The sequence below is a fragment of the Ceratotherium simum genome, chromosome 24, assembly GCF_057802395.1.
Source record: "Ceratotherium simum simum isolate JZ-2026a chromosome 24, ASM5780239v1, whole genome shotgun sequence".
In the NCBI taxonomy this organism is placed as follows: Eukaryota; Metazoa; Chordata; class Mammalia; order Perissodactyla; family Rhinocerotidae; genus Ceratotherium; species Ceratotherium simum.
In genome coordinates, this window is record NC_141923.1 from 5898347 (window position 1) to 5914565 (window position 16219).

The following is a 16219-nucleotide window of genomic DNA, read 5'->3' on the forward strand; positions in this document are numbered from 1 at the left end:
CACTGGCCTGGCAGTGGTGGCGGGATTTGAACCTGGGGCGGTCTGTGCTCTGACCCTGCATTCCCTGGGCGTCCAAACACCTCGTCATTATCAGCTGCGAGAGGGCACACGGGAGGCCTGACGGCACAGCTGGGCTGGAGGCCCAGGCCTGGGCTGACGGCTGACCGCCTCCTTCCACTGCCCCCACCCCCCGCAGGGCCAGCACTATGAGGAAGAGAAGCGAGCGCTGAGCCACGAGATTGTCGCCCTCAACAGCCACCTGCTGGAGGCCAAGGTGACCATCGACAAGCTGTCGGAGGACAACGTGAGTGTCGGGCCATTCTGACCCTGAGAGCCGGGCCCAGGCACTGCGGCCCCCGGGCTCGGGGGGCTGGCACACGGGCAGGGGGAGGGACAGAGTGGTCAGGGCCTCAAGGAGCACGGGGCAGTCGGGGGAAGACAGGGGCTGCCTCCCCAGAGACACACTGCCGAGGGTGCCTGGAAGACCCTGGAGGGAAAGAGGACTCCAGGGAGGGACCACCAGGCAGATCATCCCCTTCAAGGCAGGGCTTCCTGACCGCACTCAGGACTCCTGCCTTTAGCCACCCCGGTGGGCATCAGGGCCGTGTGGCACACCATGGGGCCCGGTTTCAAGGGCCCTGTGCAATGGGCCCGGCCGCCCTCCACAGACCCCTGACAGCTGACCACGCACTCACTAATTGGTGTCAGACCCTGCTAGGCCCTGAGAATATGGTGTGAACAACACAAGCAAAACAGTCCCCTGCCCACGTGGAGCTTATATCTGAGCCAGGAAGACAGACAGTAAACAAGATAAATACACAGCCATGCAGTGTGTCAGAACTGCTAAATGCCACGGGGGAAAATAAAGCAGGGAACCGTGCTAGGGAGTTGCTGGTTGTAGGGTAGCACATTTCCACAGGGTGCTTCTGGAAGAGGCTGCGGCAGCCCAGACCTGAAGGGGGTGAGGGAGCTAGCCACGGGATGTCCTGGAAGAGCCTTCCTTCCAGGCAGGGAGACCACAGCGGCGAAGTTGGGCCCGGAGCAAGGAGACAAGAGTGGGCTCTTTGCGGGGAGGGGAACCAGGGTCTGAGGTCAGAGAGATAACAGGAAGCCACATTGTATAGTCTCCTGGAGGAATCTGGGTTTTATTCTGAGTGAATAGGGAGCCATTGAAGGTTCCTGAAGAGAGGAGTAACAGGACTAGACTTACTCTTTTACTGGGCTCACGTGGCTGCTGCTGAGAACAGACGGTAGGGGACGAGGGCAGGAGCAGGAAGATCAAGGAGGAGGCTGTGGCAACAATCGGGGCAAGGACGACAGGGGCTCAGCCCGCAGGGCAGCCATGGAGGTGGGGAGAAGGGCTCAGATTCTGGTTATAGTTTGAGGATGGAACCAGCAGGATTGACCTAGATTTTGGATGTGGGGTGTGAGAGAAAGAGAGGGGTCCTGCCATTTCCTGGGCTGAGGACGCCTGTGGGAGGAGCAGGAGCGGGGACAGCAGGAGCTGGGGTCCACAGTGCATCCAGGTGGAGATGCCGTGAAGACAGCTGGACAGCGGGGTCTGGAGTTTAGGGCGGAGATCAGCATCACAAGGTGTTTAAAGCCGCAGATGGGCTGAGGTCCCCAAGGAGGGCACACAGAGGAGAGGAGGGGAGGCCCCAGACAGGGCAGCTCTCAGAAGTCTGTTAATGACTCAATGGCTGACCTCGGCTGGCCGAGCAGCGCCCACAGCCCTCTGACACTGGCAGCAGCCAGTCTGGGCCTCACAGGGGGTCAGTTCTCAGCTCTCAGCCAACTGTGCCCTTCCCAGGAGGCCCAAGCAGGCATCGAGGGGGTGGGGATCCAGGTGCCCTCCACTGTGCAGGCCAAGATGGGGGGCAGCAGCCTCAGCACAGAAAGCAGAGGTGAGGGAGCCTCCAGGACCAGGAAGGCAGGATAGCAGGGTGCCCACGCCGTCAACAGCTGCCCTGAGCCACAGGACACCTGGTCCTCGCTGAGCTGAGACCTGGGAGCAGGTGGGCCCTGGACTCCTCACTGTCTGAGCCCTCAGGGCGGAGGGTCCCTGGGTGGGGCGGGAATGAAGGCCCAGCCACAGGCACATGCAACAGAGATTTTCCACAGATGAGACCAAACCCCCTCGATTCCTACTGTTTGCATCTGTTTTCAGCTCAGGAGGCTGAGCTGGTCCCCGCCTGGACCTGGGGTCACACAGGCCCTCTGCCCCGACTCGCTCTGACCCTTGCCCAGCCCTGCAGCCACCTCCATTGCCAGGTCATGCTCTGAGAAAGCAGTGTGAGCAGCGAGCCTGGGACGTGGGGCGGCAGGGGCTGTGGGCTCCCTCTGCACCCCTTGTGCCGGCGCTGTCCACTGAGCTCTCTTTGGAGGGACTCGGGAGGCCAAGGGACAGGGAGACCAGGCCTGTCTCCATGTGGGGGGCCTCTGTGAGTTCAGAGGGCCCTTCTCCCACTGCCCTCACCTTGCGGGAGGTTCCCATCTGGGGCGGCAGCAGGACCGCCTGGCAGGGGCCGCTCCATGCACCAGCAGCTCCAGGTCAGAGCCGAGGCCCCCATTCTGCAGGCAAGAGCTTGAGGCCCAGAGACGATCCTTGTCCTGCCACCCGCACAGCCAGCTCTGCCCACTGGGTCTCCGTGTGGCCAATGGGCGGCGGTCAGGGCAGCAGGGACCTCAGCAAGGGGCAGGCCTGCGCCAAATGCCTTCTCTTGTCTTTCAGGAGCTCTATAGGAAGGACTGTAATCTAGCGGCCCAGCTGCTGCAGTGCAGCCAGACCTACGGCAGGGTCCACAAGGTGTCTGAGGTAACGTGGGCCGCCCCAGCCAGGCCCCACCCCCCCAGCACCATTACGGAGCCTTTTTTGCAGGTCCCACTCCAAGGCCACTCCCCTCCCTTGAAGGGAAGGTGCTGGGTGTGCCTGAGCCCCTCTGCCCCTCCTCCCTCCCACAGCCTTTTAGAGATGTGGTGGCGGGCGCCCAGGGGACAGCCCCGCTCATTTCCCTGGGTTTCCTCTGCAGGCTGCTCCTTGTCCCTGCTCCATGCCGCCTGTCCTTGGAGCACTGATGGGGCAGAGTGACCCAGTGGGAGCCTCACAGAAACCCTGCACTTTGGTTTGGGCACAATTACTGACAGTGCCCATTTCAGGAAGACTGGCCAAGGCCCCAGGGCTCTCTGGTGTCAAGGCCAGGCTGGCCTAGGGCCCCCCTCCCTGGCCAGGCTGCCCCTCCCTCCATGCTCTCCCCTCACGCAGGCCTCGGTCCATATCCCCTCTCCCTGGGCCTGGGCCACACCTGACACACTCACAAAATAGATCACACAGTAGCAGGACGTCCCCCCAAGACACCAGGCACCCGGAAATTGCTGGGCGCCTGGCCCTGGCCCTCAATCTTTGTCACATCTGTTTCTGTCTGTTCAGGAGCATCCAGGGCGCATGACTGCGGGGGGGGGGGGGGGGGGTCACAGACCCTGGAGCTGGGAGAGCAAGTCGGCCCCTCAGTGGGAGGAAATGTGGGAGGAAATAAGGGGGCTGCAGCCCCAAGAGGGGCCCGAGTCAGACCCTGGGTCTAGGCTCCGGGATCTGCGGGGTCCAGTGGGAGTGGGCTGGGGGGTAGCGGTGACCAGGGGAACCCCGGGAGCTTGTGAAGTACAGCGGCCTGGGCTGGCTCCCGCTGGTGTATCTGAGACGCCCTGGGCAGGTCCTGCGTTTTCCGCCCGCCTGTGGGTCCTGGGCTGACTGCCACCCGTCCCCGCCCTCCCCTCCCCCTCGCACCCGTCCCGTCCCGTTCCAGCTGCCCTCGGAGTTCCAGGAGCGCGTGAGCCTGCACATGGAGAAGCACGGCTGCAGCCTGCCCTCCCCGCTCTGCCACCCGGCCTACGCCGACAGCGTCCCCACCTGCGTCATCGCCAAGGTGCTGGAGAAGCCCGACCCGGGCAGCCTGTCCTCCCGCCTGTCGGATGCCTCGGCCCGCGACCTGGCCTTCCGCGACGGGGCCGAGAAGCCGGGCGCGCCCCCCTACAAGGGGGACATCTACTGCAGCGACACGGCCCTCTACTGCCCGGAGGAGCGGCGGCGCGACCGGCGGCCCAGCGTGGACGCGCCCGTGGCCGACGTGGGCTTCCTGCGCGCCCAGAACTCCACCGACAGCGCGGCCGACGAGGAGGAGGAGGCCGAGGCGGCCGCCTTCCCCGCCGCCTTCCGCCACGACGCCTTCCCGGGCTACGCGGGCTCGCTGCCCACGTCCAGCTCCTACTCGAGCTTCAGCGCCACGTCGGAGGAGAAGGAGCAGGCGCAGGCCGGCACGCTCACCGCCTCGCAGCAGGCCCTGTACCGGGCCGGCCGCGACGAGCTCTTCGAGCGCGCGCCGCCCGCCGCCGCCGCCTTCCAGGGCAGCCCGCGCTTCGCCAAGGCCGCGGCCGCCGTGGCCGCCCCGCTCGAGGCCGAGGTGGCCCCGGGCTTCGCGCGGACCGTGTCGCCCTACCCGGCCGAGCCCTTCCGCTTCCCGGCCTCCCCGGGCCCGCGCCAGGCCCTGATGCCGCCCAACCTGTGGAGCCTGCGGGCCAAGCCGGGCGCGGCGCGGCTGCCCGGGGAGGACGCGCGCGCCCGCTGGCGCCCGCTGAGCGTGGAGGACATCGGCGCCTACTCGTTCCCGGCCGCGGCCGGCCGCGCCTCGCCCTGCAGCTTCTCGGAACGCTACTACGGCGCCGCGGGCAGCCCGGGCGCGCCGGCCGAGGGCCGCGCCAGCCCCCGCTACGCCGCCTACAAGGCCGACAGCTTCTCCGAGGGCGACGACCTGGCCCAGGGCCGCCTGGCCGAGCCCTGCTTCCTCCGCGCGGGCGGCGACCTGAGCCTGAGCCCCGGGCGCGCCGCCGACCCGCTGCCCGGCTACGCGCCCGGGGACGGGCCCGGGGAGAGGCTCGGGGCGCAGCTGTGCGCGGCGGCCGGCAGCCCCGAGCCCGAGCCCAGCCCGCACAGCTCCAGGGACTCCTTGGAGCCCAGCTCCATGGAGGCGTCCCCGGAGATGCACCCGGCCGCCCGCCTCAGCCCCCAGCCGGCCTTCCCGCGGACTGGAGGCGCGGGGCTCAGCCGCAAGGACAGCCTCACGAAAGCCCAGCTCTACGGAACCTTGCTCAACTGAGCGCCTGCGCGCAGGCGCGGCCACGGGACACCCCCCCCACCACCTGCCCCCACCCTCCCGGCCCTGCCAGCGAGGACCCCTCTCGTCCACCTAACCCAGTCGAGCCTGAGAGGAGCAGCCCTCCCCACGTTGTCGCGTCCCCAGCCCCACCACGGTGGAACTCCCCCGAGAACGTTTTTCACATTCCAGCATCCCTCCCCACCTGAAATGAGCATTCCCCCCTTTTATAAAGTGAAACTATTTTTATAGAGAAAAAGGGTCTTTCTTAACGCACTTGGCCTCCAGCTCCCTGGATGGCCGCCTTGGCGTTTTCAACACAAAGCTCCTTTATTTTTCGGGTGAGGGCAAGTTGGGGCTTGCCCCTTGGAGGGAAGGACGGTGTCCTGTGGGGACACCCCGGTGAGCCAGTGACAAGGGAACCCCGAAGCTCTGTCCACAAAGAGGGGAACTGGAACGGGTGAAGGGATGTGAAACGTTTTAAACTGTTTTCGCCGTGTGGCCGACACACCCCCCGAGCTCTTCCGTGGTCCGTAGTCCCGAGTGGGGCCGGTGCTCGTCCCCCAGTGTCCCGCTCCCCGGCACCACCTCGCTCTACCTCAGACGTAATGAGGCCCTCTGACTCCCGTTTCCGTAGCTTGCTTTCCTGTTGTCTGCCTTGCATGCTCTGTCTCAGTTAGTACTGTATTTTGCATTCATTAATAAAAGACATCAGTGGAAAGAACGTGGGTTTGGGTTGTTTCTTCTCCCCACTGCCTTCTGATCCCAGGGACACGAGGCCCTGGTGTGCTCCCCTGTCCTTCCCTCTCTGCGGCCAGGGGGCTCCTGACAACATGCTCTGTTCCCCACCTGGCTTCCTGTCCGGTTTGAATTCTTCCACTGCCTAACCGGTAGATGTTGGGATTGCCTTTCATACAGCCTTCCTTTACCTTCTCCCACACATCTCTACTCCCTCATTCTGTCTGGCATCTCAGACTTTGCTTCTGCAAAAGTATTTCCCTGAGGCGTGTCTCGTTGTGGAGTTATCCTTCTTGGGAGTTCACAGGGAGTCTTGTATCTGTGGGTTGATGTATTTCATCAGTTCTAGAAAATTCTCAACTATTATTTTTTTTCTCTGCAGTTTTCTCCCTTGTCTCCTCCTGGGAGTGCCATCAGAGTGATGGCAGACCCTCTCACTGCATCTTCTATGTCTCTTCTGGATATGCCCCATTTCCATCACACTCCCTCTGCATAATTTGTCTTCCATTTCACTAATTCTCTTCTGCGCTGTCCAGTCAGCTGCCAAGCACAGCCACTGAGTTTTTAGCTTTAGTTATTAATGTTTTCCATTTTTAGAAGTTCCATGTGGTGGTTTTACACATCCACTGTGCTACTTTGATAGTCTCCTGTTCCCTGGAGATGTTTCCAAGCTTGTCTTTTATCTCCTTCCACACCATGGGCACAGCTGGTTCACCGTCTGGGTCTGGGGCTTCCACCCATCATGTGGGGTCCCGGCAGATCTGTTTCTCTGGGTTCCTGACCATGTTGCTTTGTTTCTTCCCGTGCCTAGTTATCTTGGATGCATGCTCATCGTCGCCCTTGAGAATGTACTTGTGGGGTTCTGCAAGGTTCCTCAGGGGGCTTTATGTCTGCTTCTTCCAGGGGGCTGGGCACTTCCCGCTGGGGACCACCTCAGCCAGGGAGCATGCCTGAAGTTCCCTGGCCCACCCAGCTTTGTGTAGCTCCAGGGTCTGCCTCTTGCCAGGCAACCCCAAGGAGGGTGGGCCTCGGCTGTGGCTCCCAGCATCCCTGCACTTGACCTGCCTCTGCGGGAGAGGCCAGAGCCCACCTGGTTGCCCCCAGGAGCAGATGCGCCCCAGGAAGCAGCCTCCCCGAGCCAGAGGGGGCTGCAGAGAGGCTTGGGGGTCAGCTCACCTCTCTGGGGTCCAGTTTCCCTGTGGGAAGATGAGAGAAGCAATCCTCACTGAACTGGGGGGGCAACTAGGTGGGTGGAGGGAAAAGCATGTGATCCCTGGGCACCCAGTGGGCACCCACCCAGCGGGCTCTCACCCAGAGGGGAACCCGAGAAGCCCCACGTGTCGGCCATGCGATTGGGCAGCAGGGTTGGGAACCCCAAGGGCTTCGCAGCCTTGGCCCAGAGGGCCGTCTCAGATTCAGGGTCATGGCCCCCACATTGTCACCTCAGAGGCCCCCTAGATGGCCTCCACACCTCACAGAGCTGTCCTGCCATGGCCTGCGAAGCCAGCCACAGCCACGGCGGGTGTGGGGTTCCCTCCACCAATCACCCCCTCCCTCCACTTGGAATCCTGCTGACCCCCAAAGGGACCGTCTGTGCACCCACCATCCGCCTACCTGTCCATGTACCCCCAGTGGGGCAGTGCAGCGCTGGGCTCTCCCTCCCGGCTGGCCGTGTGACCTTGGGCAAGTCCTGGGGCCCTCTGGTTTCCCCTTCCGGAGCCTGAGGACACTGACTGAGGAGATTCCAGGGCCCCTAGACAGTTGGTGGTCCCACTGTTGGAGAGCCCCAGGCTAGGCCAGAGGTGGGTCCCTGGGGATGGGGGCGGGAAGATCACAGGCTCCGGAGTCAGACAGCCCCAGGCACGTCCTCTGCCCTCTCAGCAGCAGTTTCCTCCACTGGACAGCGGGGATGGCAGCGACCTCGCAGGGAGGCTGTGAGCATCAGCTCCACTTGACGAGGCCACGGCCACGCACTGGTGGCACACACAGCCACGCCTGGCGTGTCAAGATGAAGCCATGTTCTCCCACGATGGCTTGGAGCTGCACCTCAGATTCACAGGTGAGGGGAAAGGTGGGCCCTCAGCCCCAGGGCGGGGGTGGAGGGACGGCCTGCTCTTCTTTTCTTTCCTGAGCCACACTTTCTAAATTTAGCTCTCTCATTTTAAAATTGCAAATGGTGAACTCCCAGACACCTTGCAGAGGATCAGAGTGAGCCTTTAAAAATGCTCTCTGGAAGAAGGCATTTGGAAAAAGAAACAGATAAAGACATGGAGTCCACCTGCCATTCGTCCCCGAAAAAAACCTAAAAAAGGGAGGGGCTTGCAGCCGGCCGGCACCTACAGGGCACCGGGCTGAGAAATCAGATCCACAGGGAGCAGCACTAAGGAACAGCCACTGTGGTTTCTGGGGCGCCTGGATGTCTCCTGGCCCCACAAGGATCAGAGCTTTGGTTGGGTCAAGGCGACGACCGTGGGAAAGAAATGGACTTCCAGGACCGAGATTTGGATGATGTTTGCCTAGTGAGGTGCAGAGGTAACCTCTACAAAGCCCTTTCCTCTGCAGTCTCCCCTGTTCATCCCCACTTTACAGATGAGAAAACTGAGGCTCAGAGAAGCAAAGGATCTGCAAAGGCCCCGGGCACGCAGGTGATGGGCCTGGGACCTGAGCTGGGCTCCTGGCTCCACATCCCACAGGGTGGCGGGCAGCCGGGGCGGTGGGCTCAGCACAGGAAGGGGGCCAGGCAGCCCAGTGGATGGGGAGGTCGTCCCACCGCCACGCCCCAGCCCCCAAGCCGAAGCCTGATTGAGAGTCTAGAACCGATGCTCATTGAGTGGTAATGTTAACGTATCCCGGTGGGGAAAGAATCAGCAATCATGCCAGGAAATGTCACTCAGAAGACACTCCCATCAGGGAGGGCAGAAAACCCCTGCTTCAGGCGGGACTAGAAAGCAGGACGTCTGGACTCCAGGACCCGGGGCTGGACGCAAGGGGGGCAGGAAAGGCAGACGAGAGGCACCCTGGGAAGGCCAGGCCCCTCCACCCCGGGCGGGTGCAGGCTTCCCACTTGGCCTGTGTCTGGTTCACCCACATCACTCATTCATTCCACACACGTGTGCTGAGGGCCTGTTCAGGGGGGACACGGGGAGACACGCCCTCGTGAAAACACTGGTGGGGGGGCCCTCGCTCTCCCCACACCTCTGCAGTGGGGAGCTACACCTGGCCAAGGACCCTGGTCCGGGGAGATGTGAGTCAGGGTCCTTCCCCGAGACTTGTCAGTGGGGGAAGGAGGAGGAAGGCCGCCCCTCAGCGGGGGCTTCTGCCCTGAGAGCGAACCTGGATGAGGCTGATGCCCCGAGAGGACAGGAGAGGGCCCCGCCAACCCTTGGCCCACATGACAAGTTCTGAGAATGGGGCCAGACTGTGCCCTCAGGCCCACATCAGGGGAGCCAAGCACCCTGGGAGAAGGAGGCTGAGCGTGACAGAAGCACATTGGACACCGAGGTCAGGGGAGGCCTCCCTGAGGCCCACCGTCGGCACAGAGCCCTGAGTGAGGGGGGAGGGCGCGGGAATGGGGGATAGGGGCCAGCAGAGGGACAGCGGTGCCAGGGGCGCACAGTGGAGTGAGCCGTGATCTGGGAAGGCTTCACACAGAAGTGACCCAGGGAGGGCTTCACAGGTCACAGAGCTGCCACACAAGGGGGGGTGGCAGGGAGTCACCTGGGGGTAGAGGTGAGAGATGGCATGAGCCACAGGCGGGGCAGGGTGGCGGTGTGAGGGCGAGGAGGAACGTGCGCCTGCACCAGGTTCTGAATGGACGCGTGCTCAGCCCCCGCCCTGCTCAGGCCAGGGCAGCCCCTGTGGGGGCCTCCACTTCTGCCAGGGACCAGGCCTGCTGGGCATGGGATGTGATTATCTTTATTTTCACCAAATCAGCCACTCTTGAGCCTAAAAGAGAAGGTGATCCCACTCTGAGCTCCCACCACATGCAGCCTGGCGGCATTCAGGGTCATTGGGACCCCGCGTCCTGCATGGGCCTGGGGACCTCACTCCCTCCACCCTCTGAGGAGCCCTGCGTGGGGGACATTTGGGACCATGTGCTCGCCTGTCAGTGGGTCCCTGGGCTCTTGGGGCAGCCCCTCAATTACGGCCCTCGTGGGGTGTAGTGCTCACTGGCCTGCCCAGATCCCCGGGGAGCTGGGTCTTCCCAGCCCAACTCCTCGCAACTCCTTAAGGGCCCTTTGTGTCTCCACATCACTTCTTCACCCAGGGCAGACACACGCGCGTGGGCAGCATGCACACCACAGGCACCAGGCAAGAAGAAGCCCAGAGGGCCCTAGGGCTTGGGCAGACCCAGGGGCCCAGCTGGCCATGCTTCATGCAGAGGGTGAGAGGGGCCTGGGCCCTGTGAGACTGGCGGGGCCTGCCATGCCCCAGCACAGAGTTCCTGAGGGCAGACCTAAGACCCAGAGTCCCCCGGAGCCCCCCACAGCCCTGGGACTCCCTCGTCAGGACCAGCAGAGCAGGGCTGCCCCATCCCAAGCTCCCACCATTCTTTCTGTCTCAGAGCTCCAGTGGGCCTGCGAGTGGGGAGGCGAGAGGAAGCTGCCAATACATATTTGTCGCTGAAACAACCTGAGAAACAGCAAACACTCACGTTTATTGAGCATCACCTCAGTGCCTTCACTAACGTGGTCCTCACAACCCTGAGACAAACGGATGCTGTCCTCATTTTACAGACGAGGAGACTGAGGCTCTTAGGGTGGTGGAGGCAGCCAACCCCCAAGCCAACCTCAGTGCGTGCTCACACCCACCCACTCCAAAGAAGAAGGGGAGCCTGGGGCCCGGCCAGCGTCTAGAAGGTTCCACGCTGGGTGCTCAGTGCCAGATCTTAATGTCGCCCTCCCAGGAGCAGGTGGCGAGCACAGAGGGCAGCACGGGGTGGAAGGTGGTGCCGACGCAGGCCTGTGCGTGCCCTGGCAGTGTCCGCGCCCGGCTGGCAGTGCGGAAGCTGTACAGCAGGACCCGGCCGTCGGCGCTGCCCGTCACCAGCAGGTCACCATCCGGGGAACACTCGCAGCCCACCGAGTAGCCTTCCACCTACAGAGAACAGCACAGAGGGTGAGCAGGCCACACCCGTTCCCCGAGGCCGCCTGTGAGGCGGGGTTACTACGCCCACTCTACAGAAGAGCAGGCTGAGGCCCGAAGCAGGGGAGCAGGAGAGCTGGCTTCACACCCAGCGGCCCCAAGGCCAAAGCCCCAGCTCCTCCCACGAGGCCGGGGTCCGGGCATGGACCCTGTTTCACAAGGCTGGTTTAGTGGAAGCCGGGTGGAAGAGCTCCAGCACAGCTGAGGGTGTCTGGGCTCACGGAGAGTCCCCGGTCCCCTCTGGCCCAGTGAGGCAGGCCTCAGTGGAGAAAGGGGGCAGATGTGGACATGGCCCCCACCCCCGTTCTGTCCTGCCCCCTCCCCCACCCCTGTGACCTGTCCATGAGAGCCAGCGAATCAGGGAAAATTTTTCCTGCCAACAGCTGGGGCCTGGGGTAGGGCCACCAGGGGATGGCCCTGGGCCTTGAGTGGACACCAGACCACACGGCATATGGTCACCTGTGAAACAGGAAACAGAATCTGCCCGGACAAAGGGTCCGTGCACTCTGGGGCCCCAAGTCCATTGCTGGCATTGTCCGGCAGGAGGCTCTGGGGCCAGTGCTCAGCTCTCCAGCCGGGGCACAGGGACGGGGTACCTTGTGCCCTTCGTAGCGCCGCCTTTTGCTCATCCGGTAGGGCCACACGGCAGAGAAGAGGGCCAGGTAGTTGCCATTGGTCTGCGCCAGGAACACAGGCTCCCGTGGGTGCAAGGTGAGGCTGGGGCAGGTGTATCTCTCCTGGGAAACAGCGGGGCCACAGAGAGGGTGGAGAAGGCTCCCAGCGGGCCTCGTGCCTCTGGCAGACACGCCACCCAGCACTCGGCTCGTAGGGGCTTGTGCCCTCCTCCTGGACCTTGTCCTAGGGGTCTGGATGAGTTTCCTGTGGCTGCCATAACAACTGCCACAAATTCAGTGACTTAAAACAACACAAAATTATTATCTTACAGTTCTGGAGGTCAGAAGTCTGAAATGGGTCTAACTGGGATGAAACCAAGGCGTCAGCAGAACTGTGTTCCCTCTGGAGGCTCTGGGGGGACTCGGTTTCCTCATCCTGTCCAGCTTCTAGGAGCCACCTGCACTCCTGGGCTCACGGCCCTTGAGGTGGACTGAAAAATGCCCCCTCAAATATATCCATGTCCTAATTGCTGGGACCTGTGAATGTCACCTTACATGCCACAAAAATATTTTAAAGGGCCTTTGCAGATATAATTAAGTTAAGGATCTTGAGATGGGGAGATTATCCTGTATTACTGCCCTAAATGCAATGACATGTATCCTTATAAAAGGGAGGCAGAGGGAGATCAGACGCACAGAGCGGGTGGCGTGAAGACGGAGTGCAGAGAGGTGCGAAGATGCTGGCGTGAAGACTGGAGAGATGTGGCCACAAGCCAAGTATCACCGGCAGCCACCAGAAGCCAGCAGAAGCAAGGGACAGATTCCCCCAGACCGTCCAGAGGGAGCACACCCTGCCAACGCCTTGACTTCAGCCTAGTGATACTGACCACAAACTTCTGGCCTCCAGACTGTGAGAGAATAAACTTCTGCTGGTTTAAGCCACCAAGTTGCGGCCATTTGTTACACAGCAATGGAAAACGAATCCACGTGCCCATCTCCCCACCTCCACAGTGAGCCCTCAGGGCAGCCCCAGCCCAGCCCAGGGTCCCACACAGCAAAACACACAGCAAGTGAGGCGGTGAATAGCCATGGGAGAAGATAAATGCATGAACCAAGTGTTCAAAACACAGGCAGGGAAATCTCACCATCTGATAGGCTTGGTCACACAGAAATACCCATAAAAACTCTCTTCTCAACTGCACCTCTCCTTCCATGTTCTAAGTGTTGTCCTTAAGCCACACTCTCTAAATGAGCCCCAACTCAGAGGGCAAAGTGGGGAGCAGTCAGAACCACGGCTGCAAACTAATGTGCCCACCGGAGGCATGGAGGCCATGGCGGCCCAAGGATGAGCTCCCCAGAGGGATGCAACCAGGCAGAGCACCTCCCACCTGCACAGAAAATGAGGAGGTGTGATTCTCAGAGGGCTGACAGCTCGGGCACACAGCACTTTCACCCACCTCACTCGCTTCCCCTGGTCTCTGCAGTGGCTTTTGGAGCCAGGACTCCCTGGCGGCCAGACATGTCCCTCCAGGCCCCCTGGGCCCTGTCCTTCCCAGTGGGTTGCACTGGAACCCTGAAGTGAAGGTCTAGAGGCAAGTCTGCTCAGGGTCACTTAGAACCCTCTGAGAACAAGGGAAAAGCAAGGAGAAGGGGAAGCTGTATATGTACAACAAATATATATTTTTAAATTCAGGGTGGGAGCACCAAAGAGATTAGCCATAGCTTATCAGAAATCATAAAAGATAATAATGGTAGTGATGATGATGGTGGTGGTGACGGTGATGATGATGGTGATGGTGATGACGATGATGAAGATGATGGTGGTGATGATGGTGGTAGTGATGATGGCGATGGTGGTATGATGATGGTGATAGTGATGATGATTGTCATGACAGTGATGGTCATGACAGTGGTAGTCACAATGATGGTGAAGATGGTGGTGATGGTGGTGGTGAGGATGGAGCTGGTGAGGATGGTGGTGGTGATGGTGGTGGTGGTGATGATGTTGGTGGTGATGATGGCAATGGTGGTGTGATGATGGTGATAATAATCGTGATGGTGGTGATAATGATTGTCATGACAGTGATGATCACGATGATGGTAGTGATGGTGATGGTGATGGTGATGGTGATGGTCATGATGGTGGTAGCGATGGTGATGGTGAAAATGATGGTGGTGATGGTGGTGGTCATGATGGTGGCGGTAGTGATGATGGCAATTGTCATGATGGTGGTAGTGACAGTCATGGTGAAAATGATGGTGGTGATGATGGCAATGGTGATGGTGGTGATGATGGTGATGGTCATGATGGTGGTGGTCATGATGATGGTGGTGGTGATGATGGTGAAAATGATGCTGGTGATGGTGGTGGTGGCAATGGTGGTGGTGGTCATGATGGTGGTCATGATGATGGTGGCGATGATGGCAGTGGTGGTGATGGTGGTGGTAGTGATGATGGTGGAGGTGATGGTGGTGATCATCATGATGGTGGTAGTGATGGTGATGGTGAAAATGATGCTGGTGATGATGGCAATGGTGATGGTGGTGGTCATGATGGTGGTGGTCATGATGGTGGTGGTGGTGATGGCAATGGTCATGATGGTGGTAGTGATGGTGATGGTGAAAATGGTGATGGTGGTGGTGGTGGTGATGGTGGTGATGACGGTGGTCATGACAGTGGTCATGATGATGGTGGCGATGATGATGACAGTGGTGGTGATGGTGGTGGTAGTGATGATGGTGGAGGTAATGGTGGTGATCGTCATGATGGTGGTAGAGATGGTGATGGTGAAAATGACACTGGTGATGGTGGTGGTGGTGGTGGTCATGATGATGATGGTGGTGGTGATGATGATGGTGATGGTCATGATGGTAGTAGTGATGGTGATAGTGAAAATGATGGTGGTAGTGGTGATGATAGTGGTGATGGTGATGATAGGAAGTGCATTTATGGAGCACCTTGTGCCTGGCACTGTACTAGACCCTTTATAAGCATTATGTCTTAATTCTCAAAAACACTCAAGTAATATTCTCATCCTCAATTTTCTAAGAGGGAACTGAGAATCAAAGAGGTTAAATAATGTGCTCAGGGCCCCCAGCTTGTAAGTGGTGAATCCAAGACTTTAATGCAGGTGGTCTAACTTCAGAGCCCCTGCTTGAACTCTTGTGTCACAGCCCTTGCCAAAGGGCAGGGCAGAAACCCGTGGGCTGGCTGGGCTGGCAAAGGGAGGGTAGTAGTATCTTGGGTTGTGGGGCCATCTTCCCATCAATCTGGACTGGCCTGCCCCTCCACACCCTAACCGTGTGGGGTGGCTGTGCTGGGTGGAGGACCTGTACTTCACCTTCCCCAACCCTAGAGATTTTAGGCAGCCAATCTGTCTCCAAAGATCCTGCCTGCTAAACCGTCTCCCACAGGAAGTGACCCAGGATCCCAGACAGCCTGGGGCTACACGGATGTGTCCTGGGGCTGAAACTGAAAGCAATGCCAAACAGGGTTTCTCACATGGAAAATCTGGTTGGAGATTTTGGCGGAGGTCCGGAAATCCCAGGCGATAATGGTGCGGTCGGCGGAGTCCCGGCTAGAAGCATCTGTGCTGCTCAGAAACTCGGAGCCTTCCTGGAGGAAGAGGATGTCCAAGGTCTGCTGGATGGTCGCCTTGTAGCTTCTTACCACCTGCAAAAGTGGGCACCCATCATGCTGGTGGGCCTCAGGAGTACAGGGCAGGCACCCACGGGGAGGGCTGCTGAGCACCCAGAGGGCAGGTGGGTTTAATGAGGGCACTGCTGGGCAACGTGCCCCCAGGCTGAGCAGCCCTAGCTGTGGAGCTGGGGGATGGTGCAGGGAGACCTTGGGGCCCTCCCACCCCACCAGGCAAATGTCTGTCTCCCTGGGGACCTGCTCCATGATATCTCCCACAGCCTTTCCTAATGCCCCTCCCCACGGAGGGTCCTCCCCCTCCCACACCCACGCCACATCCATTGGTGCGGGGGCCCAGGAAGACGTGATGATCTCCCCAGTTAGAATGGTCCCCAAGAGAGCAGCTGGTGACCAATGAAAGTGAGCTTAGGGAAGGGCCCACGGCTAGTCAAGGGCAGCTAACAGGTATCAGTGATGCTCATCAATACTGGGGCCATACTTTGTGAGAGGGTCTTGCTTCTGAAGACCTCACATAATTCACAGCTCACAAAGTCCCAGCCTATTGTCCCTGGAGCAGTAACTCTATCACAAGGAGCAAGTGTTCTTGGAGACCATAAAGCCAGAACCAGAGTACGCAGGTTAGCTTTAAAGACGCTTTTTATTTCTTAGCATCAGTGCCAATATTCCATTGCTTCCTATCTTGTGAACTAACGTGATTAAGTATCAAGCGGTTGTTCTGTTTCTTCAGAGCACTTTATCACATTCACCTTCTATTCTAAAATAACTGGCTTGAGTAGGGGGGCGAGATGGGGTGGAGGGATCCCAGTACCAGAACTAACAAGTACCTCCACTTAACATTAACTCATGAAAAGATATTCTGTGCTCAAAGATTGGAAGAATAAACATAGTTAAAATGTCCATATTACCAAAATCAACCTACA

At 59.9% G+C, this 16219-nt stretch overlaps 2 protein-coding genes across 8 annotated transcripts in view; one reads left to right on the plus strand and one right to left on the minus strand.

Moving 5' to 3' along the window:
• The window catches only part of BEGAIN (brain enriched guanylate kinase associated), a 41054-nt gene extending 35192 nt beyond the window's left edge, over nucleotides 1-5862 (plus strand). For both annotated transcript variants that reach the window (XM_087447935.1, XM_087447934.1), the window contains 3 exons: nucleotides 197-304; nucleotides 2732-2815; nucleotides 3801-5862. In XM_087447935.1, coding sequence (XP_087304061.1) covers nucleotides 197-304; nucleotides 2732-2815; nucleotides 3801-5147 — 1539 coding nt within the window. In that variant the 3' untranslated portion in view covers nucleotides 5148-5862. The remainder of the gene's footprint in view (nucleotides 1-196; nucleotides 305-2731; nucleotides 2816-3800) is intronic.
• Nucleotides 5863-10517: 4655 nt separating this feature from the next.
• WDR25 (WD repeat domain 25) overlaps nucleotides 10518-16219 on the minus strand; it is a 141444-nt gene continuing 135742 nt past the window's right edge. For 5 of the 6 annotated variants that reach the window (XM_014790451.2, XM_087447939.1, XM_087447937.1 and 2 more), the window contains exons 5-7: nucleotides 15144-15314; nucleotides 11624-11764; nucleotides 10518-10979 (exon numbers count right to left, since the gene is read on the minus strand). In XM_014790451.2, the coding sequence (XP_014645937.1) occupies nucleotides 10758-10979; nucleotides 11624-11764; nucleotides 15144-15314 (534 nt within the window). In that variant the 3' untranslated portion in view covers nucleotides 10518-10757. The remainder of the gene's footprint in view (nucleotides 10980-11623; nucleotides 11765-15143; nucleotides 15315-16219) is intronic. The other variant, XM_087447940.1, reaches the window with a different exon arrangement.